Below are 26,783 nucleotides of genomic sequence, written 5' to 3' on the forward strand. Positions count from 1 at the left end.
GAAGCCCGAAGGACTCAGAGCGCTGGGAATGCTGGGAATCGTGGTTCCTGCCGCCAACGGATTGCAGTTTCTCACCAGTTCCCAAGGCCACGCATGAGGTGAGCAAGGGGCAAGTTATTCTAATTTGCCATTGGAAGGAGGTGGGAAGGGGGTGGCTAGTAAAAGTAAGGGACCTAAATAAATTGATATTGTCGAGAAAAAAATTTTTTAAAAAATCCCCTGCCATCCTAGAAAATCTCCACAAATTTAGAAAAGAAAAAAAAGTTGTATTATTCTGTAAACATCGAACCAGACCGGAATGAGTGTCACAGGCAATCCACTAATGAGATTGCAAAGAGAGACAACAATATCACCTTTTATGTAGCTAAAGCACACGCACGTTCTCAAGTAAGACGAGTTAACATGGTTTGATATTCAATTTTTGGTAGTTCACCGTTGGAGTGGCCGTCTGTGTTGGTTAATTGCCTTTATCCAAAGGAAAAATAAAACGTTATCTCTGTGACAAACAGGTACTTACGGCTTGGAGCAAGTCGCTTAGGGTAACTCCCGCGAGCGTGGATCATAGGGGCACTGTCTACCTTGATAGTTACATTTCAAGGAGTTGGCTCCCGGGACCTGAAGAAAAAGATTCCTGGGTTCTATCTGACAAGAGGCTTATTTAGCTTTTAAAAAGTTACACACACACACACACACACACACACACGCACACACACACACGGATTATAATTAGAATTTGCTCAAGAAAATTTTTTAAGAAAGGGGACTAGGGGAATGGCTCATCCTTTTGGCAACTGGGAAAATTCAGTCTTTTTAATGTTTTAACTCTTACAATAAGGTTAACTCACGACTTAGGTATAACTTTAGGCCAGTCTTCCTGACTTTTGGAATGAGATATTCCAAACTGAACTTGAATGAAACTTCAGGGGTCAAAAACACAAAAGCCTAAAGAACCAGGAAGGTGACAACCTTGTGAAGCAACCTGGAGTTAGACCACAGCGATTGGTGGGGATCTTAGAGGAGTAGAAAGTGCAAGGCCAATATAAAGACATTCAAATTTATAGTAAAAAACCAAAGCAGCAGCAACTATGTTTACCAAACAGAAGGAGATAGGGGCAGATTCGGCAGGAAGGCCTCTTGTTTGCTCACTCTGAGAGAAGTAAAGATGGAATAGTGGAGGCTGGGCGCAGTGGTTCACGCCTGTAATCCCAGCACTTTGGGAGGCTGAGGTGGGTGGATCACCTGAGGTCAGAAGTTCAAGACCAGCCTGGTCAACATGGTGAAACCCCGTCTCTACTAAATATACAAAAAATTAGCTAGGCGTGGTGGCGGGCGCCTATAATCCCAGCTACTAGGGTGGCTGAGGCAGGAGAATTGCTTGAACCCCGGTGGTGGAGGTTGCAGTGAGCTGAGATTGTGCCATTGTGCTCCAGCCTGGGCAACAAGACCAAAACTTCGTCTCCAAAAAAAAAGATGGGGCAGTGGAAATAACACAGATTATGACTTACAACCTGGGCTCAAGTTTCCATTCCATTCCCTTAAACTTGTCTGTCTTTGACCAAGGAATCCTACATCTCTGAACTCTGTTTCCCCATCTTAAAATGGGATTGATAGTAGCTCTTTATATGTTGGTTGGATGAGTGAATAAAATTATCATTATAAAAGGCAGAGAATGATAAATTAAAAAAGTAAAATATAAATAAATGACATTGGGGGCTGGGTGCCGTGACTCACACCTATAATCCCAGCACTTTGGGAGGCTGAGGTGGGCGGATCACTTGAGGCCAGGAGTTCGAGAGCAGCCTGGCCAACATGGTGAAACCCCATCTCTACTAAAAATGCAAAAAAATTAGCCAGGTGTGGTGGTGCGGGCCTGTGGTCCCAGCTACATGGGAGGCTGAAGCAGGAGAATCACTTGAACTCAGAAGGCAGAGGTTGCAGTGAGCAGAGATCGTGCCACTGCACTCCAGACTGGGTGTCAGAGCGAGACTCCATCTCAAAAAATAAAGAAAGAAAATAAAATAAATGACATTGGAATGCCAAGAGAGAAAAGATAGAAATGGGGAAAAATAGAAATGGGGAAAAATCAAGAAGTCATCAATGAGGAGATTTGTAAGGAAAAAAAACACAGGGTTTCTTTTAGACCACTGTGGGGGTGGGGGTGGGAGAATCACCTCTCAGTACCTGGGAAAATTGTCCTTTTCATCTGGGCACACAGCTTCAAATGAAATACGTAGGGCAGTGAAAGAAAAAAGTATCCTAAACAAGTTGAGGAAATACTGGTAGTAAGTAGAGTGAGAGATGGGGTGTGTAAATTGCCTTTATTCCCTAGTAGAAGTATGGGAATAATGGTGTCAGAGGCTTTTGAACTGGAGCGACTCCATCTTGAATAGGGGCTGGGTAAAATAAGGCTGAGACCTACTGGGCTGCATCCCCAGGAGGTTAGGCATTCTAAGTCACAGGATGAGATAGGTCAGCACAAGGTACAGGTCACAAAGACCTTGCTAATAAAAGAATGTGGTAAAGAAGCCAGCCAAAACCCACCAAAACCAAGATGGCGATTAAAGTGGCCTCTGGTCATCCTCACTGCTCATCATATGCTAATTATAATGCATTAGCATGCTAAAAGACACCCCTACCAGTGCCATGACAGTTTACAAATGCCATGGCAACATCAGGAAGTTACCCTATATGGTCTGAAAAGGGGAGGAACCCTCAGTTCCAGGAATAGCCCACCCATTTCCCCTAAAACTCATGAATAATCCACCCCTCGTTTAGCATATAATCAAGAAATAACCATAAAAGTAGCAAACCAGCGGCCCTCGGGGCTGCTCTGCCTATGGAGTAGCCATTCTTTATTCCTTTACTTTCTTTGTAAACTTGCTTTCACTTTACTCTATGGACTTGCCCTAAATTCTTTCTTGCATAAGTTTAAAGAACCCTCTGTTGGGGTCTGGACCAGGATCCCTTTCCAGTAACAACGGAAGAACAAGGAAGCTAGCTGGGCATGGGCATGGTGATATGCTTGTAGTCCCAGTTACTCTAGAGGCTGAGGCAGGAGGATCATTTGAACTCAGGGGTTTGAGGCTGCAGTGAGGTATGATTGAAGCACTGCACTCTAGCCTCGGTAACAGAGCAAGACCCCATCTCTATTAAAAAATGATAAAAGTAGGCCAGGTGCGGTGGCTCAAGCCTGTAATCCCAGCACTTTGGGAGGCCGAGACGGGCGGATCACAAGGTCAGGAGATCGAGACCATCCTGGCTAACACGGTGAAACCCCATCTCTACTAAAAAAAAAAAAATACAAAAAACTAGCCGGGTGAGGTGGCAGGCGCCTGTAGTTCCAGCTACTCGGGAGGTTGAGGCAGGAGAATGGCGTGAACCCGGGAGGCGGAGCTTGCCGTGAGCCCAGATCACACCACTGCACTCCAGCCTGGGTGACAGAATGAGACTCTATCTCAAAAAAATAATACTAATACTACTAATAATAATAAAAGTAAATAAATTTAAAAAAAAAAACAATGAGGGAGCTTTAATATGTAGGAAAGCAAATGACAGAGAAAATGAGATTCTACTCAGAGGAAACAACTGAGAAAAATTATGGAATCAGGCCGGGCGCAGTGGCTCGCCCCTGGAGTGTAGCCTCTACTTCATGGTCCAAGATGCTTAAAATGGATTTGGAACTTCATCATATCTACATTTCAGGAAGGTAATGAAGGAAAGGCAAAGAAGACCTCCTGGAAATGTCACAGACTTCTTGTAATCTCAGGGATGGAAATGTGCCAACCATAAAAATCAAGGTTATTACTATCAACTGAAAATGGGAGAATGGATATTGGGATGCCATTGGTAGTCTCTGACACAAGAAGTGACACTTTCTGTCTGAACTAACCTTTCTGTTTATGACCTTGAGTTATGTAAAAAATATGGAATGAAGTGGCAACTTCAATCTATCATTCACAAAATTAGTGGAAACCTCGCCTCACCTTAATCACACCTTGCTCTATTTTTGCATACTTCCTGTCATATATTCACTTTGTCTTTCTAATCTCTCTTGTCTGCTTCAGTCCCCCCCTACTTCAGTATTTTACTCTATCAGCCTCTTTGATGACCAACTCATGAATATGTTTGTATTTGAGACTTATCCACCTCTCCTTTGACATAGCATTTGTTCCAACTTTTTGCCCTTACCTATTTAGTTTCAAATTCCTGCATATTTTATTTTTTCTATGCTTCCTTAGCTGATGAAACTCCTTTCTGATTGACAAACTTTTTTCTTTATTGTATTATTATTACATTTAATCAGATGATATTAGTTTGTTAGTGTTACTGTAACTAATACTAGAGACTGTGTAATTTAAACAATGGAAATTTATTTTTTCACAGCTGTGGAATCTGGAAGTCCAAGATCAGGGTGCTGGTAGAGTTGGTTTCCTCAGAGGCTTCTCTCCTTGGCTTGCAGATGGCCATCTTCTACCTCTGTCTTCACATGGTCTTTCCTCTGTGTGCACACATGTCTGTTTCCAAATATCCTCTTCTTATAAGGACACCATTCATATTAGTTTAGGGCCCACCCTAAGGACCACATTTTAACTTACCTCTTTAAAGACCTTTTCTCCAAATATGGTTACATTCTGAGGTACTTCAGCAGATGAATTTTGCAGGCATACAACACAGCCCATAGCACAGATTCCAGGGAAGTCACAGCCTTTGGCATTGCATATCTCTGCTCTGGCCCATTACATGTTGACTTTAAAGTTTAGACCTGATAGCAGTATTATTGCTTTAATTTTCAAGTTCTTGCAGAAAGTTGCACTGCTAACCCCAGCTATTGATGACAGCAGGTATCCACAAAGCATTTACAATTATTTTATCTTCTATTCTCCTTTTTGATTGGTACTCTTTATTCTTCTGTATATGTATGCTATCTTTATAAGAAGTCTAATTCAGACCCCTGGCTGTAATGCCATTAATATGCCAGCTGTCATGTCTCTTCACTGAACTTCAGTCTTGTGTAACCCAGTTGTCTACCTGACATCTCAAAATTTAGATGCCTAGCAAGCATCTTAAATTATGATGAAATGAGAATTCCTAACCCTTATACCCCTAAACTGATACCTCCCTTAGCTGTTCCCCTTCCTTGAGGAACTCAGTTTACTCAGTTCACATGAATATCTTAAGAACAGCTTTTGATTCCTTTCTTTCCCTTGCATTCTACATTCAACCCATCAAAAGTATAGTTGTTGCTATGTATGAAATACAGTCTATCTGACCATCTCTGATACTACCAGCTTATTACAAACCATGAGTATGTACTGCCACTACTTCTACTGTTCTTTCTGAAAGTTTTTTCTGCTGCTCACTCGATACCTCCCATCTGTTCTTCCCTCAACTGGAGCAATCTTACAAAGATGTAAATCAGATCACATCATGCCCCAATCTAAATCTTTCAGTCATTTCCATCTCATGTAGGAAAAAATCAATATCCTTAACATTGCCTCTAAGACCAGATAATCTGCCTTTGTCAAGCTCCCTAACTCATCTACTACCATAACCCCCTTCCCTCATTCATTACATCTACACTGAACTTTCTTGTTTCTCAAACAAATACATTTGATTCAGTTTAGATCTTTGCATTTGCTGTGCCATCTGCCCCACTGCTTCTTGTTCACTGCTTTATCTCCAGTACCTATAAGAGTTGCCAACACAAACTTGGCTTTCTTTTTGTTTATTTTTTTAAATTATTTTTTGTAGCAATAGGGTCTTGCTGCATTGCCCAGGCCGATCTAAAACTCCTGGCCTCAGGCAATCCTCCTGCCTCAGCTCCCGCAAAGGGCTGGGATTATGGGTATAAGCCATCATGTCTGGCCTTATAATAGGCTTTGAATGAATGAATGAATTTTAGTGATGATGAAACTTAAACTCAGTCACTTGCTAAATGTCACACTGCAGTTGTCATTTGCTATCTCATCACCTGCTGCAGTCACTAGTGTACTAGTTCTACTGCCTGAATTCCTCTCAGCTGTTCTCACTGACATTGCTGATGTGCTCAAAATGAGTCACATACACCAGTGGAATGGAAGAGAAAACCCAGAAGTAAACCCATATATCTACAAAGGACTAATTTTTTGACAAAGGTGCCAAGAACATACATTGGAGAAAAGACAGTCTCATCAATAAATGGTGCTAGGAAAACTGGATGTCCATATGCAGAAGAATGAAAGTAGACCCTCTATCTCTCAACATATATAAAAATTTTAAAAATGGAGTAAAGACTTACATCTAGGACCTCAAACTGTGAAACTACTACAAGAAAATATTGGGGGAAACTCTACAGGACACTGCTTGGGGCAAAAACTTCTTGAGTCATACCCCAAAAGCACAGGCAATCAAAGCAAAAATGGAAAAACGGGATCACATCAAGTTAAAAACCTTTTGCAAAGCAAAGGAAACTATCAACAAAATGAAGAGACAACCCACAGAATGGAAGAAAATATTTTCAAACCACTCATATGACAAAGGATTAATAACCAGAATATGTAAGGAGCTCAAAACAACTCTATAGGGAAAAAATCTAATATTTCTATTTTAAAAATGGGCAAAATATCTGAATAGACCTTTCTCAAAAGACGACATACTAATGGCAAACAGGTATATGAAAAGATGCTCAACATCATCAGTCATCAGCAAATCGAAACTGTAATAAGATATCTTTTTATCCCAGTTAAAATAGCTTTTTTTTTTTTTTTTTGAGACGGAGTCTCGCTCTGTCACCCAGGCTGGAGTGCAGTGGCCGGATCTCAGCTCACTGCAAGCTCCGCCTCCCGAGTTCACGCCATTCTCCTGCCTCAGCCTCCCGAGTAGCTGGGACTACAGGCGCCCGACACCTCGCCCAGCTAGTTTTTGTATTTTTTTAGTAGAGACAGGGTTTCACCATGTTAGCCAGGATGGTCTCGATCTCCTGACCTCGTGATCCGCCCGTCTCGGCCTCCCAAAGTGCTGGGATTACAGGCTTGAGCCACCGCGCCTGGCCCTTTTTTTTTTTTTTTTTTTTTTTTTTTTTTGAGACGGAGTCTCGCTCTGTTGCCCAGGCTGGAGTGCAGTGGCGCAATCTCGGCTCACTGCAAGCTCCGCCTCCCAGGTTTACACTGTTCTCCTGCCTCAGCCTCCCGTGTAGCTGGGACTACAGGCGCCCGCCACCTCACCCAGCTAGTTTTTTGTATTTTTTTAGTAGAGACGGGGTTTCACCATGTTAGCCAGGATGGTCTCGATCTCCTGACCTCGTGATCCGCCTGTCTCGGCCTCCCAAAGTGCTGGGATTACAGGCTTGAGCCACCGCGCCCGGCCTAAAATAGCTTTTATCCAAAAGACAGGCAATAACAAATCCTGGCGAGGATATGGAGGAAAGGGAACCCTTGTACACTGTTGGCATGATTGTAAATTAGTACAACCACTATGGAGAAGAGTTTGGAGGTTCTTCAACAAACTGAAGGTAAGTTACCAAAAAAATCCACTAATCCCACTGGTAGGTATTTAGCCAAAGGAAATGAAATCAGTATATCAGAGATGTCTGCACTCCTGTGTTTATTGTAGCACTATTCATAATAGCCAACATTTGGAAGCAACCTAGTGTCCCTCAACAGACGAATGGATAAGGAAAATAGTACTCCATTGTGTATATGTATTACACAACTCCTGGTCTCTATGGAACTTTCATGGTGTGCTACGTTGTGTCAGATGGCTGGTAAATGAAGTTCATTGCCCCCTTTGGACCTGGCCCTGTTTATCATAATAGATGGATCCCCGGGTTTCTCAGTGGGGTGTCTGCAAAGTTCTGGTGTGGCCAGATCAAAGGCGGCCTGCTTGATCATCGTGAACTTCCTTCTTGACCTCCTGGGATGAGGGCTCAGATTTCTCCCTTTGGGGTGTAGCCTGGGCATATCGTCATCTGAGTCTGGCTGCTCAGGGCCCAACCTTGGTAAAGGGGAGTAGATTGGGGTATGTGGAGGAGGAATTTCTATCTCCTCTGGTGATTCCTGCAATACTGGTTTTTCCTGTTGCTTTCCCTTTGTCTCTGTAGCTGACAGCAAAACTGATTTTCTTTTTTTATCTTAGGCTCGGCTTGAGCTACCAGCATTTTGCAATAAGCTGCCAAGCAGGGCTGCAGCCATGCAGGTCAAATTTGGACTATATTTAGCCATGAGTCAATGTTAGGAGATTGGTCTGGATGCCCTGGCTGTCCTCCAATCCCAGTGAACACCTTAAATATACAGCCAATTGTTTCCCTATCTATAGTTCCTTCGGCCAGCCATCTGACACTAAAAAAGGGCCGCTCTATTACACAGAGAGTTCTCAACCTCTTGGGGGTCAACTTGATCCCATAATCTCCTGCATAACCTTTCCTGAAGTTCTTTAACATACATTCTAATGGGGTGGGTTTTGACAACTTCCCTCCCATTTCCTCCCAATTATTGCACAATTCACTCACTCTTTTACTTTCACTTCAGACTAATTAGACCATCCCCCTCATGGGAGTATTTCAGATGCCACTTAGCTTAGCATCGGAAGGTTTGTATAAACCCCAGACCCGGACCCCACACTTACTAAATTGTGGGGTGCTTCCATAAGCCATATGTGGTAGCCCTGAAAGAAGTTTGCCACTAGTACTGGTCAGTCCCACACTTCACTTGGGGCGTATGGTCTATGCTAAGAAACCTGCAGCCCCACACACTTCACTCCCCACATAGGTTCCTTTTGAAACCGCCTCTTTCACACGCATTCACACACTTTCCCGCTCCCAGTTCCTCTTTCCTGGTTGGGGTGTAGGTTTCTTCCTAATTAGAGAGCCACTCTCGCATCCTGCGTCGGAGCACTAGGTACACCCCAGGAGGTGGTCACCAGGCTCCCCTTCCATCCTTATGGGATGGGTCCTGCCTCAGGCCCAAACCTTACCATGCTCCTATAGTGCGCTGTCCCTGGAATTGTCCTGTAGCCCCTTAGGTTCCGTTGCGCTGTCAGGGAGGGGCCCCAAGTCGTGGGAGAGCTGCTTCCTTCTCCGGGTTTGAGATCCCCCAGTGGCACATGAGGTCACGGGTCTCCCCCAGCCTGGGGCCCTAGACCCACAGGCAAAGGAGACAGCAAACCTGTCGTCTCCACTCCTGCCCGGCTCGCCAAAATGTTGTGGGAATCAGGAGACCAGAGAGAGCAATGGGTGGAACAGGAGGATTTTATTAGGTGGTCACTGACTCAGTGGATTCATATCCAAAGGCTGCACCAAACAAGACAGGACTTGACTTTTATACATACATCTGAAAAGGGCGTGAAACCCATAAGGTGGATAAGCAAGCTTACAGAAGCAGAACAAAGGCAGTTCATGAAACAGTGACAGGTTTTACAACTCAGGCATGTCTTGTGACCATTGCCATACTGCACAGCTGGAAAACAGGAACTTACAAAATCCTTGCAAACTTGCAGAAATAATTGTGGGAGCAGATCAAAGGATAATGGTATAGGAAAAGAATTTCAAAGGGGAAAACTGTTAAGAACAACTTGTTTTTCTTATCCTTGCTCTGGGTTGGGGAGGTGTTGGGAGAGTCTCTGGAGCTCATTCCTTTGGGCTCTGGCTTTTCACATAGTATTATCAAGGCCCCACTAGGGCTCTGCCTATTGTTGGCATTGGAGTGAGTCAGCCAAGTACAGGAGTACTTGTTTTTCCCTTTACTTATTTTTCTTTTTACATTTTCTGCTTCATTAACTCACATGATCACAAGGTCATCAGCAGGCTAGGGGCAAGGAGAGCCAGTCCAAGTTGTAGAACTGAAGAACTTGGAGTCTGATATTCAAGGGCAGGAAGCATCCAGCACAGGAGGATGGAGGCTAGGCCAGTCTCTCTTTTCACAATTTTCTGCCTGCTTATATTCTAGCTGGGCTGGCAGCTAATTAGATTGTGCCCACCCAGATTAAGTGTGGGTCTGCCTTTCCCAGCCCACTGAGTCAAACATTAATCTCCTTTGGCAAAACCCTCACAAACACACCCAGGATCAATTCTTTGTATCCTTCAATCCAATCAAGTTCACACTCAATACTAACCATCACACCACTATTTTCTCTTCACAGGATATGAGACTTTACAGCCTGGTAAAAATGAGCTATTGTGACCTACACATCTAGAAATAAGCCATCCTAACCATGAGAGATCACATGAAACAAGACCAGAGACTCATTTCCTTGTAAAATGCTTTCTCCAAAGATTTTTAAAAAGAAAAGGGGGGAAATGTGAAAGGAAAATATCTTGGGCCCCCTCAAGCTGGGAACCACTGAGGGCAAATCTGTCTCCCATTCTATTCAAAGTCATCTCTGTGGTCACAGAGATAGATGCATATTTTGATTGCCTCCTTTGAAAATACTTATCAGAAACTCAAAAAAAATGCAACCATCTATCTCTCACCTACCTGTGATCTGGAAGCCCCCAGTGGGGGGGCCTTGCTTTGAGTTGTCTCCACCTTTCTGGATGGAACTGATGTGCATATATTGATTGATGTCTCATGTCTCCCTAAAATGTATAAAACCAAGCTGCGCCCCAAGCACATGTCTTCAGGACCTCCTGAGGCTGTTTCATGGCTGCATCCTCAACCATGGCAAGATAAACTTTCTAAATTAACTGAGACCTGTCTCAAATTTTGGGGGTTCAGAATCCATAAGTCTCTTTTTATTTCTTGATGATTAAAGTCACATTTACTAAAAGGCATTATAGCTTTTATTTTTTCTTCAAAAATATTTGATCCTAGTGTTTATCCTTCTTTAAGTCAATTAATTAGAGCTCTTTTTAAAAATAGACATCACACACTACACCTATATAACCACACAGATAAGCAGAAGCAGATCCAGTAGTTATCAGATTTTCAGTTCTGCAATCTCCTAGTTGAACTGTTCACCTCTGAGTGGTCCCTTTAAGAGCATGGCTAGGAAAGCATGCAGTTTCTAGGGCCTAAAAAACAGGTATAGCTGAAAGACAAAATCAGATTTTGAGAAGGATTCATCTGCCTCCAATTCCTAGGGCTCCATGAGGAAAACAGGGGTCTCTCCCAAAATGGAATCTGTGGCACCTTTTCTGTTTTTCCCAAGAAGCCCCAGGCCATCAGAAATTATTTTAGGGCCTCTCATGCATGCCGTAAGGGTGGCAAGATACAATGGAGAAAAAGAATTCACCTGAGAAAAAAAACTTTTTCCACTAAAACAAGATCCAAGAAGAGAAAAACATAAAGGCCTTTTAAATATACCTATAACTTGGATATCCACTTTTAGTTAAGATGAACACTCTTTAAGAAAGTCCTTTTAAATCCCTTATTATGCAACTTTGGCCATGCCAAGGAGTCAATATTTCTAGCTTTTGAACTTTATGAAACGTAACTTCCCAGGTGCTCACAGAAAGGAAAATTCAAGGTGGTTCATGGAAGGGAAGAGAATCAACAAATGGTAAAGGTCACACAGGTATCAAACCAGAAAGGACTCATTCCCTAAGCCAGGATTGAACCTGGGCCACCGTTGTAAATGGCAGAGGCTAAAACAAAGCACTGCCACATGGTTACAGGTCATGCTTCTAAGTATGTAAAATATGATGGAGGCCTTCAGCAAAGTTTGCCACTGACCAGTTTTCCAGGCTGGCTCGAGCAGAAGGCCTATGGAGTCCTAGGCCTACATCCCATCCTAAGGTACCTCTCTTTCTTAGAGAACCATATAGAGAGGCATGCAAAGCACACCAGATTGGCTACAGCTTAAGACCAACCTCCCGAATCCTTTTTCATAATTAAAACTTTACAGAGAATATAAACAGTGATGCTTACCATTCCCTTTACCAGTTTGCACAGGGGGGCGGGGGGGCAAAAGCTCAACTGGTTAAAAAAAAAAACCCTCCTACCCTTTTGCCAGCATGTCAGGCTTCTGTGTTCCCTCCCCACTGAGCTCAATCCCAAGACAACTAGTTTAAGGCTTGGGAAGTTAACTTTTCCCAGTTTGGAGGCTACATCTGAGGGGAGTGTCCTGCAGCATGGGGACACAAGCATCCATCTGTGAACAGAGGAGGAAAAAGGAAAAATATGGCATTTTTTAAAAGGAGCCCCAGGACTCAGGATGCATTCAAAGAGGTACAGACTGAAGATGAAGGGCTACTCATCTAGAAAGAGGGGAGCAATGTGTCCCTGGTTCCCTTCTCTTCCTAGCGAATACCCAGGTAGAGAAAGCAAGGCATGTCTCTTTCTTTCTTCCATCCTTATATTTCTGAGTTCCGGCAACCACAACAGGTTACCGCCCATGGGTATCAAAGCAGCTTTCACCCATGTTAACAGATGGGTCTAGGGGGTGGAATTATCTTCTCTTACCCACATATGCCCTATCTCCCCTGCTGTCAGTAGCCTTTGAGTTCCTGAACTTGGAATTGAGTTTGGGTAAAAAATGTTTCTGGGGGGTTGAATTGCATGGACTCCTTATAAGCTGAATGCTAAGGTGAAGCTGTGGATTTGAGTCCTTCTCCAACAAGGGATAGAAAAGAGTGTCTTTGAATTGGGGTCCCAATCTAGTAAAACATCTTCTGAAAGGGGGGAAAAAAAAGCCTTTCACATAAAAGTTAACTTCTGACCTGGTAGAGAAAGGAAAAAATAACCTAAATGCTGGGCTGTGTTAATTGCTGAAAAATGGAGAAAAGAAAAAGATGCCTGGGGAAGAAACCTCTTATTCTTATGCAAATGAGTTTCTTCAACTGGGAGAGAAACTTTTAATTGCTGTTTCTTCCCTGGGGCTTGGACCGAGCTAGACCCCTTGGCCAGGGGAGGGGAAGACTCCATGGGTATGTGACAGGAACGCTGGCCAGCTGTTGGTGCAGAGTGTGGGACCCTGAGGCTGCTTTGGGGCCCGGGCAGTTTCCTCTACCCTCAGAAGAAGTGTGAGGACAAAAACGCTCAGAAATGAAAGGGAAAGAGATTTTTGGGTCCGCACTTTACTCGCCCCTCCTCATGTCCCTCTACGGGCTACCAAATGATGCAGGATTTTTTGCTCCTTAGTTCAGCTGAAATCCAGGTTTCTGTCTCACAACCAGGAAAAATTAGGCACTTGGACAAATTGAAGGATGAGGAGGGTAGATCTCTTAGGCAAAAACAAAGCTCAGCAAAGAAAGAAGGGGTCCCGCCAACATGCTACCACCTCACAGATTGAAGACCAGGCCACTTCACACAAGCTGAAGAGGCTGGGCCCCTCCCCCAGCATAAGATGTAAATTCCTGATGGCTCCACCCCATTCTTCCAGTGAATATACGGGCCCCCAGTTCATTGTGAGCCTGCTCAGGCAAGACCATGGGCAGTTTCCCTTATCTGCCTCCTGCATCTATCAGCTCTATCTTTCCTAATAGACGGATCCAAGTCTCATCATTGTCATCTTCTCAGAATTCTCCTTTTTCTCCTTCCTTACACAAAATGTACTGTGCCACATATACTTCTCTTAATCTTGTTTTTTAAACTTACTGACCCTGGAAATCATTGAATATTAATGTAAAGAGATAATCCTTTTTCATTTATGACTGCATATTATTCATGATGTAGAAGCATTGCTGTTTACTTCATAGCTTTCTAATGATGGAATTAGAATTGTACACAAAGCTTTGGTAGTACACATTATCCCACAATAAACAATTTTGTACAGATCTGATTTGATCTCTTTGGAATGTAACCGTTTATATTAACACCTCCTAAAAAATGACATACTTAGGTATAAATCTAACAAAACATTTGGTATTAACTATTTCTCTATGTTCAAGTTTGCTGATTTTTTTCTCTATTCTCTGTCCTGCTGTCGAGTCGTCCAGTGAGTTTGGATTTGGTTATTGTACTTTTCAGTTCTAAAATTTCTATTATTTTCATTTTTATATTTTATATTTCTTTCCTGAGACTTTCTCATTTTTTGCTCCAAGTTTCTATTTTTTTCATTTTAGTCGTATTTGTAATTGCTCATTGAAGCAGTTCATGATGGCTATCTCAAAATGCTTATCTTTTTGTTGTATGTCTATTGGCATTAAAATGTTACATACTTCTCCAGATTGCTTGAGGTTAAAAGAAAACTCACGGATTCACCACCATATTATTCCTTAGCTCCCAGGGTAGGTAGCTTCTCTGCATGATTTTCTCTACCTTTCTTAACCTTCTTATGTTTGTTTTCTATTTAAAATACAGTGTTTTTACTTGCACAATAAGTCCTCACATCAGCAACAGGTTCTCAGAAACTGTGACTTTAACAATGCAAAGTAACATATAACAAAACAAATTTTTATTTGTCTCATCAGTGTTGTAATGAAACACATTGGACAAAACAATGTTATTTCAGTACCTACTGTACATTGTTTCACCTAAAGTTGCAGTTTCCAAGAACCTATTCATGACATTGAGGACTTACTGTACTTACTAGGAGTAATAGGAAGAAATGTGTCTATTCTATCTTTTCTGGAACCAGAAGTTCTTAGTGCTGATTCTACAAAGAAATAAATGTTGTCCGGGTGCCTGTAATCCTAGCACTTTGGGAAGCCAGATCACTTGAGCCCAGGAGTTTGAGACCAGCCTGACCAACATGGAGAAATCCTATCTCTATAAAAGATACAAACAAAAAAAAAAAACAGCTGCACTTCAGCCTGGGTGACAGAGTAAGACCCTGTCAAAAAAAAAAAAGAAGAAGAAGAAGAAGAAATAAATGTTATTCCTTCTTACAGCTAGAGAGATCAAGCCAAGCTGCTTTCAGAAGCTTTCATTCTTTTCCCACCTGTAGATCTTGCAGGTTACTATTTGTTGAAGCAGGAATTCTATTCTTCCTCACTTATCTTTCTCCCTGCATAGGGTTTCTTTGCTCTGCTTACTAGTGCTACTGGCTTGCTACTAAGCTTTTTCCATGACTGAATGTATGTGATTTCCTCTACTCTCATTTTTTGGGGCTATGTATACTTAATTGTAAGTGATGTCTGGTATAAAAGCAGAGGTTATCCACTGAGTCCAGCGGAAGACAAACCTCTTTGTATCTATCCCTCCTAAGGCAGAGGTGTCTCCAGTTTTGCCTGTATGAGCAAAACAGTTTATAAAAAGGAACCTCGTCAGATTTCTAAAGAAACCAGCATAAATAGTAGAATCTTTTCCAGCAGGAAGTGGAAGGGGACTGTAATTAAAACTGCTTCTAATTGATGGTTATCTCATGAGGCTCTGATTCTACCAGGTAAATTAAGAGTTGACAAGAATCTAAAACAGAAACTCCCAAAGTTAGAGTTAATATTTTATTAAATTAGTCCTTATCCTGTGTAGTTTTTATATATTGAACTCACCTTATTGATTATATATTTTAACAAACACTATACCATAAATTCTCCACCAACCATTTTGAGCATATTTTTCTCCAAAACATTATAGTCTAATAGGAGATGCAATTTTTAAAACTCACGTATAAAACAGAAAATAGCAAGGATATAAATTTTGTCACACAAAAATGTATTGCATATTATAGTTATAAAGAGAGTTACAGGATGTTAATGTTTTCTGGATTATTTAGGAAAGATTTGATAATGGAAGTGGAATTTGATCTTGCCCTAGAAAGTTACCGTAATTCAGTTCAATGGGAAAAGTGATTAGACAGTCTAGACCAATGCAATGGCATGAGCAAAATTACAAACCTGTGCTGTCAGGGTTCATAGACTGGAGGTGAGGAGACAACCCAATTCCAACTGGATTGAATTTGGAAATGAGTATAGAAATAGCAGGATGAGAGCAAGATATTCTTGAGAGTCTATTATTATTTCTGTAGAATTGAAAGTTCCTTGTTGCTAAGTAGCTAAATCTAGAATTTAGTCACCTGAGAGACAAAAGGGAGAGGGCTTATGTTTCCCTTTGCTCTGTGGCCTCAGCTACAAACCATTGATAAAGGGTGGTATAAACCATCTACACAGAAATGGCCATGGAAACTACTGTTTCTTCTGATGGTAAGTCATCAAGTTTGGTTCTATGCATAATTTGGTATCCAGAGTAGTCCACTGGATGCTGTGAAGTCTCTGAATTTTTGTTTTGTTTTCATTTGTAAAGATATGAGTGACTTGAGCATGGGTGTAGGTAGGGTGATGAACTATTCCAGTTGGGTTGGGACTGAGGGGATTGCTGGGTGCAGGACTTTCAGTTTTAAAACCAGGACTGTCCTGGGAAAATCAGGATGAGGTAGTCACCCAAATTGCCAGTAAGGAATAGAAAAAGTAGTAGAAGATGAAGATGCAGTTGAGAGTAGGGAAAATTGATAGAAACAGTCCTCAAGTAGGTGGGAGAGATGATCTGGAACTATGAGGGGCTAATGAGACTAGAGAGGGAGTGAGGTAGAGAAGAGGTAGACGTAGGTGGATTCCGATGGTGAAAGGCCTAGAAACCATTTTGTCTTTGAATTTGGTATATATATCTATCTCATACTCCAGAGAAAGAAATCCATTTTATATTGTGACATTGTGGCCTTCCACACACTTAAACCCAAATATTTGGCACTGTGTGTTCAAGAGTTGCTAAGGATCTTCTAGGGATGCCTTCTGATATTTCTGTTCTATTCCCTTAAGGAAAACAACTGCAGGCTATAACCAGCTGAATTACTTCCATGACTCTAATGGGACAGATACTAGTGACAGACAGATAGGAAAATAGTGCATTAGGGCATTGGAATAAGAGGGAAGATGGGTAGAGAGGGGTCTTGATGAATTTGAAACAGCTGTGGGGAAAGGAAGAGTTTATCAAACATGAATAAGTGGGCTGTTAGCTCACTGGACAGTCCACTGATGTTAGAGGACATGGATTTAGAGTGGGACCACCTCACAGTATCCCTGGTAGAATGATGGTACTTCAGGAGCTTTGGTCTCTGTAAGCCCTAGGAATGAAGACAATGAATCTGGCTTACAGATATTTTTGAAGTTATTCTGTTATTGCCTGCTCTCATGCTGAGCTCCAAGAAAAAGAATAATATGATACGAGTTTGTGTAGCTTATCAGTCCTTTCCACAACATTATATCTTTGATTAGTGCTTCCCATTTTCAATCTTCCCAACCACAACAACTGTCACTCCATAATAAGCAGAAAACATATCAAGAGAAATACCGAGAACAAATCTGGCAGTTAGAATTTCCTCCCAATTCAGAGATCTTTGTTCTTTGAAGTTTTGTCTATGAACTTTGCTTTTCTCTTCCATGCTACTTGCACCTCATGGAATAAGGTGCCTAACTTGCAACAGTGAAAACCGCCCAGATGAATCCAACCTCTTTAGGCAAGTTGATGGCAAGGATAATGTTCAGACTGAAACAAGTTTTCCCCATCTTCCAGCATCCACATAGCCAATCTAGGACAAGAAAAGAAAAAAACCTTAAATACTTTATATTAGAAAGAAAAGGTACTTGGTTAACTAACTCTACTGTGATTGAGAGACAATGAGAATGGATTTTCAGCTATTGGCACTATACATAAATGATGAAACTCAGAATATTGAGGAGGTGCGAATGCAATATCCAGGAGAATAAAGAAAACAGCAATGTGGCATAGAAAGTTTTGAAATATCTACTGGATTTTATATCTCTATTCCTTAGGCTGGGGATCCAGGAGAAGCCATTTCAGTTTTGATTTCTATATTCTCTTTTTAAGCCTTTCACAAACACATTGGTTTTGGGATTTTTTTTTTTTTTTCCAGAGTAGCATTGGTGTCTTTGATGTAGGAGTGGAGAAAGTATGTGAAGATTTAATGCAGTTCCTGCCCATCCCCGACCCCCCAACAATCTCTGTCACAGTTAGGACTTTAGAGAGTTAAAGATTTTGGCATACAGTGCTTGAAGGGATTAAACTGGTAGCAGAGCTCGAATGGATTGGAAGACAAGAACATTGAATGAAATGGGAGACGATGAAAGAAAAGTGGGTTCTCTTTGAGTTTGAGAAACAGGTATAGCAGAAGTAAGGGGGAGAACTGGGAGAACTAAAATTGTTGGTAAATTGCTTAGGATATATGAAATTGTGTGTTGACAAGGTATACATTATGACTATGAGTGAGTGGGCTGAATTACACTGAAGATGAATTGAAGAGGTTAAAAAAAAAAAAACTTAAAAAAACCCTGTCTTGTTTTCAGATGGGTTGTTTTCAAATACTTGCTAATAGTACTTTAAGATGAGGGTAGGATTTATGGTGGAAAATAATTTTATTAGTTAGGGGCCAGAGCCTTTCAGTTTTGTCCAAGTGTGATAAGGGTGGTTGAAGAGACATCTGAAAAATAGTGTAGTCTGATATTGCAGGATAAATGATTTGGCGTTGATGTTGTGGGCTGTGGAGAACAGGAACTCTGGACCTTGTGGTACATGTGATTTCTGAGGATGGGGTTTCTCAAGAGGAAGCCATTAGGCAAGCAGTAAATTCTATTAAACCTCAGGTTTAATAAGGTAAGTAGATGTAGGGAGCTTTCTGTGAAGAGGTTCAGGATGGAGTTGGTTCATTCTCTCTCTCGCTCTTTCTCTCTCTTTCTCTCCCTCCTTTTGTCTTTAAAGGAAGACTCTGGAAAGCACAAGGGAAGTTATAAGAAGAGAATATAAGGAAACTTGAATCAGGGCAAAGAAAGCATTGATTAGAAATGGATTCAAAATCCAGGAGATGATTGGTGTTGCGTCAGGCATGTTCATTTGTATATCTTCTATGTAAGTCTTCTTAGATTAGCTTGATTTAAATGCTTTTCCTTTTTGTTCTTATAAGAAATGGCACCTACCTTCATCAATACATTGATCACAGTCAGAGATGAAATTAAGTTTTTGGGCCTGATGCACCTACAAGATGAGGGCCCACTTTGAGAAAAACAATACCAAGTTACAATTGCAGAAAATAAGTATGAAAATGAGGATCTATTTAGCATAGGAAAGAAGCCACAACAAATTATAAATATTAAAAGGTTGAAAACGCCATAAACATCACAAAATTTAATCCCCTCATATTTATACTAATCAACTTCCTGACTCACTTCCATAATACCTTTTCCCTACAGTTTTCAAATTGCTTCTTATTTAATTGCCTCCCTTAAGAGAATTATTTTGTTATAATTTCTATAGCAAGAACTGAAAGGCATTTGCCTTTCCTTAGTATGTTTAATAGAAATTTAGTTTGTATTATTAATAATTTAGAAAAGAAAATTCAGCTTCACAGCTTGTTCTTGGTAATGAGATAAATAATTAAATTTACTATTGTCAAATTTTAGAAAACCTTTATTAAGTCTTTTATGTGTGCAATGTAATATTTCAGGGTGTTTGAGATTTTTCTTGTATAGTGACTAATTTTGATTACTTATAATTATATGACTTTCATAAAGTCCATTGCTGAGCCCCTTACAGGGTCTTTATAGAGGTCTGTACAATGAGGATCCCTGAAGCATAAACTTTGTTATCTGGTTTTGATCATATTATATTATAATTATCTGTTTTTTGTTTGTTTCTACACATGCTCAGTGCTTATTAGCCTCACTTTTGACAGTCATTTGAGACTATGATGAAATATATGGACGGACACTCTCCTCAGCAAAAAAAAAAAAAGTCATGAAATATATAAAATATCGAATACAATATTATAGACCTCCTGAAGCTTATTCTTGCTCCTGCCACAAGTTTCTACACTAAATTGGTAATTTATTTAATGCTCTGTATTTTGATTTTCTTTCTCTAATATCTAGAACAATGTCCTGCACTTTATATGCTCCAAACACATAAAGACTTGTTTAATAAATAGAAAAAGAAATAGATAAGTATTGCCAGCCAGACTGTATGACAGGTGCAGAAATTCCCTACTTTCAAAAACTCTTGGTAAATATATTTGAGCAAACATTGGGACTCTTCCCTGGCAATCCTAAAATGCCAGACTCTCCAACGGTTTTGCCCTAATAAGACAAGAGTTCCTTTTCCCAAGACCTTTAAACTGCACAGATTCTCATTTTCTCTTCTGAAAGCTTTTGCTTTTGTCTTTGGGTTTCTCCTATGGCTAACTGGAGAGAACAACATTATTCTCTCCTTACCTTAAATCACGTCAATGTTTCCTGAATTTTTTTTTCTTTTCTAAAAATTATACTACAATATGAATACATTTTAGTAGCATTCACTTACAATCCAAGACATTTCACAATTCCTCCTCCCTCTTTCCACTTTTCATTGTACATAGAGCTCTATGAGGCATTACAGAGGATACTAAAATGAAAGAAAATCATAAACCATGCAGTCAAGAATCTTTCAGTCTAATGAAGTTATGAGTAAAGGTGAATACAATGAGGACTAGTAAATAACTTTGAGATGAAGAAACTAAAGTAAATCATAAGACTGATGCAACTTGACACAGAATTGTGATTGTTTTTGATGTTTCCAGTTTGGACAGTCAAAGGAGACACTATCAATAGTTATTGCAAGGGCAACAGGTATAAACTAATATTATCTTGGACAAATTGAGATATAGAGTCACCCTACTCTTAAGTTTCTTTACTTTTGCTTTTACTTTTTATTATGGACATTTTCATACTGCCTGTAAAGACTGAGATAACTATTTACGTACCCGTCTTCCAACTTCAACTATTATCACCATGTGGCCAATGTTGTCTTTTCTGTACCCCCTAACTTCCCACCCTTATTTACTAAAAGCAAATCCAATGCATTTTCTTGATTCATAAACCAGTTTTTCACCACTCCATTCTTTTTCTCTCCTGATTTCCTTACTTATCACCTTTCCAACCCATATTTTTATTTTTACTTCCAGCACTGCAGTTCTGATCTAACTCTGCCAGGACACAGATCCATAGGGTCAGCCCTGCATCCTGAGCAGCTTAGAGGGAGGAGCCAGACCAGAAGTGCCTCACACTTTGTCCTCTTCTGCTCTGGACAGATGGCTCCATGACGACAACTTCATAATGGCAGTGGATGGGACACTAGTGTACATCAGGGTCGCTCTTCTGCTGCTCTGGCTTGGGGTGTTTTTGTCCATTTCTGGCTACTGTCAGGCTGGGCCCTCCCAGCATTTCACTTCCCCAGAAGTGGTGATCCCCTTGAAGGTGATCAGCAGGGGCAGAAGTGCAAAGGCTCCTGGATGGCTCTCCTATAGTCTGCGGCTTGGGGGAAAGAGACACGTTGTTCACATGAGGGTCAAGAAGCTCTTGGTTTCTAGACACCTCCCAGTGTTCACCTACACAGATGAGCATGCCCTCCTGGAGGATCAGCCCTTCATCCCAGATGACTGTTACTATCATGGTTACGTGGAGGGGGTCCCTGAGTCTCTGGCTGTGTTCAGTGCTTGTTTTGGGGGCTTTCGAGGGGTATTACAAATAAATGGCCTCACTTATGAAATTGAACCCATCAGGCACTCTGCCACATTTGAACACCTGGTTTATAAGATAAACAGTAATGAGACACAATTCTCAGCTATGAGATGTGGCTTAACAGAGAAGGAAGTAGCACGCCAACAGTTGGGATTTGAAGAGGCTGAAAACTCAGCTCTGGAACCAAAATCTGCTGGTGACTGGTGGACCCATGCATGGTTTCTGGAGCTAGTTGTTGTGGTGAACCATGATTTCTTCATTTACTCTCAAAGCAACATCTCAAAGGTACAAGAGGATGTATTTCTTGTTGTCAACATAGTGGATTCCATGTATAAACAGTTAGGTAGTTATGTAATTTTGACTGGAATTGAAATTTGGAATCAAGGAAATGTTTTCCCAATGACAAGCATAGAACAGGTCCTGAACGATTTCTCTCAATGGAAACAAATCAGTCTTTCCCAACTACAGCATGATGCTGCACATATGTTCATAAAAAATTCACTTATAAGTATACTTGGTCTAGCCTACATTGCAGGAATATGTCGTCCACCTATTGATTGTGGAGTTGATAATTTTCAAGGAGATACCTGGTCTCTTTTTGCCAACACTGTGGCCCATGAGTTAGGTCATATTTTGGGTATGCAGCATGATGAAGAATTCTGTTTTTGTGGGGAAAGAGGTTGCATCATGAATACTTTTAGAGTGCCAGCAGAGAAATTCACCAATTGCAGTTATGCTGATTTTATGAAGACCACTTTAAACCAGGGATCATGTCTGCATAATCCTCCAAGATTGGGGGAAATCTTTATGCTAAAGCGCTGTGGGAATGGTGTGGTTGAAAGAGAAGAGCAGTGTGACTGTGGATCCATACAGCAGTGTGAACAAGATGCCTGTTGTCTGTTGAACTGTACTTTAAGGCCTGGGGCTGCCTGTGCTTTTGGGCTTTGTTGCAAAGACTGCAAGTTCATGCCATCAGGGGAACTCTGTAGACAAGAGGTCAATGAATGTGACCTCCCAGAATGGTGCAATGGAACATCCCATCAGTGTCCAGAAGATAGATATGTGCAGGACGGGTTCCCCTGTAGTGACAGTGCCTACTGCTATCAAAAGAGATGTAATAACCATGACCAGCATTGCAGGGAGATTTTTGGTGAAGATGCAAAAAGTGCATCTCAGAATTGCTATAAAGAAATCAACTCTCAGGGAAACCGTTTTGGTCACTGTGGTATAAATGGCACAACATACCTAAAATGTCATATCTCTGATGTCTTTTGTGGGAGAGTTCAATGTGAGAATGTGAGAGACATTCCTCTTCTCCAAGATCATTTTACTTTGCAGCACACTCGTATCAATGGCGTCACCTGCTGGGGTATTGACTATCATTTAAGGATGAACATACCTGACATTGGTGACGTGAAAGATGGTACTGTGTGTGGCCCAGGAAAGATCTGCATCCACAAGAAGTGTGTCAGTCTGTCTGTCTTGTCACACGTCTGCCTTCCTGAGACCTGCAATATGAAGGGGATCTGCAATAACCAACATCACTGCCACTGTGGCTATGGGTGGTCCCCTCCCTACTGCCTGCACAGAGGCTATGGGGGTAGTGTTGACAGTGGCCCAGCATCTGCAAAGAAAAGAGGATTTTTGCCACTGATTGTGATTCCTTCTTTGTCTGTTTTGATTTTCCTGTTTACTGTTGGGCTTCTTATGTATCTGCAACAGTGTTCTGGTCCCAAAGAAACTAAGGCTCATTCATCAGGTTAAGAAAATGTCTCTAATTTAATATTCCATGCATTATTACAGTTTAGTCTCTTGGCAGTAGAAATGGTAGTACATCCCTGAAACAGCATATTTCTGACCATTTCCAGAAAGCTGCAAAGATCTTCCCTTACGTCAGAACCACAAACATTGTCATTAAGTTCAAGTTATTCTTAACATGTTTCTATCTATTGTTCATTGTTTTAAGCAGCAAATAAAGCTACATTCCTTCCCTCCCTTTAGTCCTTGTTGTGTTTCTTGTGCACAGAGATGACTTATGGGAAAGGCATGAGATGTGTCTGCATCAGAGAGTCCAGGGGTGAGGCTTACCTCTCTACTGACATTTATCAATGTGGGAAAATTACTTACCTTTTCTGATGTTCTGCTTCAAAATCTGAAAAGGTGTAGGGGTGATAATAATATTTGTCCCCCCCAACTTCTTTTATTTGGTAACCAAAAGAGAGAAATAAGTGAATTTTTGTTAAGTATAAAGAAATTGTTATCTGATGAAATTTCCTGATTTTGCTCCCTGTGTGCTTCCTAGCTTTTTGTCTTAATTTGGCAGTTTGGATATCCTTTTGGATCATTTGCTTGCTTCACATACCAAAATATAATCTCCATGACGGCGGGATTGTTTTCATCTGTTTTGCTCACCATTGTATCCTCAATAGCTGGAACACTGCACAGTGCTTACTACTCAATAAATACTTAAATGAAGTCATGAATCTGAATGGAGTATTAAATACATGAAATTATGAAAAGTAAAAATAATATTTTGATACCTTGGGATGTCATTCTGATCCTCTTTTATAAACTACTGGAGCTGTTGCTCAAAATTAAACTTTGAATATTTAAAATGCTGCTGTTTGTACCTGACGCATTTTGCTGGTCTTTTCTTCCCCCAATGTATCTTCTCCTCTGTCTATTCTCCATGTTTTTGGAAAGCCTGTCTCTTGAAAACACAGAATGAGTCAGATACCCTTTGTATTGATCAGTTAACTTCTGAATGGCACTCTGTAAATTGAGTCAAAATACCTTTTGCATATCATTTTTCATTATGCGTTGCCAACTTTGCATCTTCTATTTCATGTTTCAATATATTTGGCTGTGTCATTCTCTGCATATTCTCTGTACATGAAATCTCCAATTCCCAAAATGCTGTTTACCACCCTGCCCCTACTCCCTTGCCCTGGAAAACTCCTATTTTCTCTCAATAGAGGTTAAATGTTATATCTTCATAGAAGCATTCCTTATGAAATGGTAAGTGTTCCACTTGTGTGCCCTGTCACTTTGTGGTCACCCCTTTATGGTTTGATGCCCTCTAGGAATAGAGATGGAGAGGGTCCAACAATGTGTTAGCAAAAAGAAGCAGAGGACAGCTACTGGAGCCACACGGAGGGAGGAGTGAACCAATAATACAATCTGGTCAAATCAGAGAAAGTTCCACATGTTGTAAGTGTACACATCCATATGGAGACAAAAGATAGCTGCTCCAGTTTATTGATTCTTTGTTGAAAGGCTTTATGGTAAAAAACCATTGAAGTTGATTAAAGTAAAATTTGTCAGCCTAATGTTCTTTTATATTTGCTGAGTTTTGTATTTCTGCTTGAGATTACTTTGAAATAATCCATTGTTTCTGGGATTATGTTGGTTTCATCTTTTATGCTTAATTGTGGAATTTATTTTGCTATAAGGAATGAGATAGGTATCTAATCGTATACTTTTCCAAATGGGTAGCCTGTTGTCCTGATACACTTCATAGAATAAATCCTTTATCACTGCTTTGCTGGTAAATTGGGATCCTGTATTGTATTTTAAAGTTAATTTGTTAGAGTCACCTTTTTTTACTTTTAATTTTTACAAGAAGCAGTGCACTTTGCAATATTCTTATTTTAAGAAAAGCTGCATAGTTATTTTATATTCACTGAGTTAATTAGCGCTATATCAGTCAATTATACCAGGATTGGTGGGTAGAATTCACCTGTTTATAACAAACATAGAGTCTTACCTCCTGTTTTAATTGGGATTGCCCAAAAAGCAGACCCAGAGACAGGATTTAAGTGGAGTTACTTTTCTGGGGAAGCACAAAACAGGGTAGACTAATGAATAGATTTTCTCTGTGTACAACTGGAGCCATCCCTGTGCGCTTTCTGAGAAGTCATGTGAAACACAACTTTGATTAATACTCCATGGTTCAGGAGAAAGCTGTAAGGAAAAGAATATCTGAGATATAAGCACGTGAAGTGGTAAACTCTCAGAGCATGGAGATTGTCTACTGTGGCTGCAAGTGAACTCAAGTGGGACGAGAAGATGTAGGGTGGGCTTTCAGCATCTACTGTACCCAGGTTCCTTAGAAAACATATGCTGAGGCAAGGATTAAATCTAAATGGTTTACTTGGAAAATACAATCCTAGGGAAATGAGAGTAAAAGTAAACGTATTTGGGGCTGGAAAGTCTGGTACAGCAGATGCTGGTGGTACCTGCCTGTATCCTCTTAGGCTGAACCTTGAGGCTGTCTGTAGCATGGATGACAAGTCCTATACACACTAATGGCTTTCTGCTTTACGGGGGTGTGCTCAGTGCACTCATGGAGGAAGCTGGAAACAAGAAGGAGTTAAATCATCTGAAAGCAACTCTGGACCAATGAGAGATGTTGTGTGAATGAGCATGGTAGTTTCCCCAGTCCTCATGGGACTTCTATGTGGTGTTGGGATCCAAGACAGGGTGTACATTGTTAGTATAACAGGAACTGGTTCTCTCTACCTTCAAAAAACAAACAAACAAAAAAACAAAAACAAACAAACCCAAACAAACAAACAAAAAAAACCCAAAACCCTTTTCTTTTCTTCACAAAGTCCTCTTTGTTCTTTGAGCACTTATTGAAAAAGCTGACTGGAGACTATCTCAGTCTATTCAGTTCTCCCTCTGATCCTCCACTATGGACTTTCTTTCAAACTGTGTCTTATTGTTATTAACCTTTACTGTTTTCTTAACAGTTTAGGCACAGAACTAACATCACTTTGCACGAGTTTTCCAAACCCTGGCCACGTGAACTAAGCCATCTGATTGCTGGTATATCAGCATCTAGATTATACAAAATTATCTGAACTTATTTTCATTCCTGCTGATGCAAGTGCCTGGTGGGTCAAGTCCAGAGCATGGACGCATGACAAAGTATGGCTTCCATGAAAAGAAAACAACGTCACACTACCTCTCTTTTTGGTGAGTTGGACACCTGTGTAGAAGGTTGAGGAATGTCGTTTGTTTAGGTAAAGATATTAGAAGGGGATTTTTCCCTTTGTACTGAAAGCAGAGATGATGCAGGATCTTTCACAGGTAACTTCCCAAGGCAGTAGCACAATCAAACCCTGTGACTTGATGCCACAGATGGCACATAAGCCTCTCACGAAGGTCATAAATGGTCTTGACACTCCTATGGTACAAACACTTGCCACATCACCAGATGTTATGGATGGCCCAGAAGTCAGCCCTGTGCAACTTGGATTTGCTCACTTGCTCTCCTCATTAGACTGATAGGCACCAAAGATTACATGGTGATAGCATGGTGAGTATTCAAAAAATGTGGAATAACTTGGCCAGGTGACAAAATCAAGCCCTATAGCTGCCAAAACCAAACTAAAGATCTCCTATATCTGATATTGTGCAATCTGTT

General features: G+C 40.8%; 1 protein-coding gene and 1 long non-coding RNA gene across 3 annotated transcripts; one reads left to right on the forward strand and one right to left on the reverse strand.

Annotated features, from left to right (window-relative positions):
• Positions 1 to 24: 24 nt before the first annotated feature.
• LOC102119524 (disintegrin and metalloproteinase domain-containing protein 21) lies at positions 25 to 23,827 on the forward strand. Of its 2 annotated transcripts, none has more exons than XM_005561657.5 (2): positions 25 to 98; positions 20,797 to 23,827. In XM_005561657.5, exon 2 carries the CDS (start codon positions 20,948 to 20,950, stop codon positions 23,114 to 23,116), a length of 2,169 nt encoding a protein of 722 aa, XP_005561714.3. In that variant the 5' UTR covers positions 25 to 98; positions 20,797 to 20,947; the 3' UTR covers positions 23,117 to 23,827. The 2 variants fall into 2 exon arrangements, with proteins under 2 accessions (XP_005561714.3, XP_065405037.1); XM_065548965.2 differs by lacking the exon at positions 25 to 98 and adding an exon at positions 19,509 to 19,680.
• On the reverse strand, positions 15,285 to 22,865 carry LOC141407300 (uncharacterized). The gene is made up of 2 exons (XR_012415911.1): positions 22,752 to 22,865; positions 15,285 to 17,376 (listed from the first exon to the last, which is right to left on the reverse strand). It is a non-coding gene; the product is annotated as an uncharacterized lncRNA (long non-coding RNA).
• Positions 23,828 to 26,783: the final 2,956 nt, after the last annotated feature.

Source organism: Macaca fascicularis, chromosome 7 (assembly GCF_037993035.2).
Source record: "Macaca fascicularis isolate 582-1 chromosome 7, T2T-MFA8v1.1".
Taxonomy (NCBI): domain Eukaryota; kingdom Metazoa; phylum Chordata; class Mammalia; order Primates; family Cercopithecidae; genus Macaca; species Macaca fascicularis.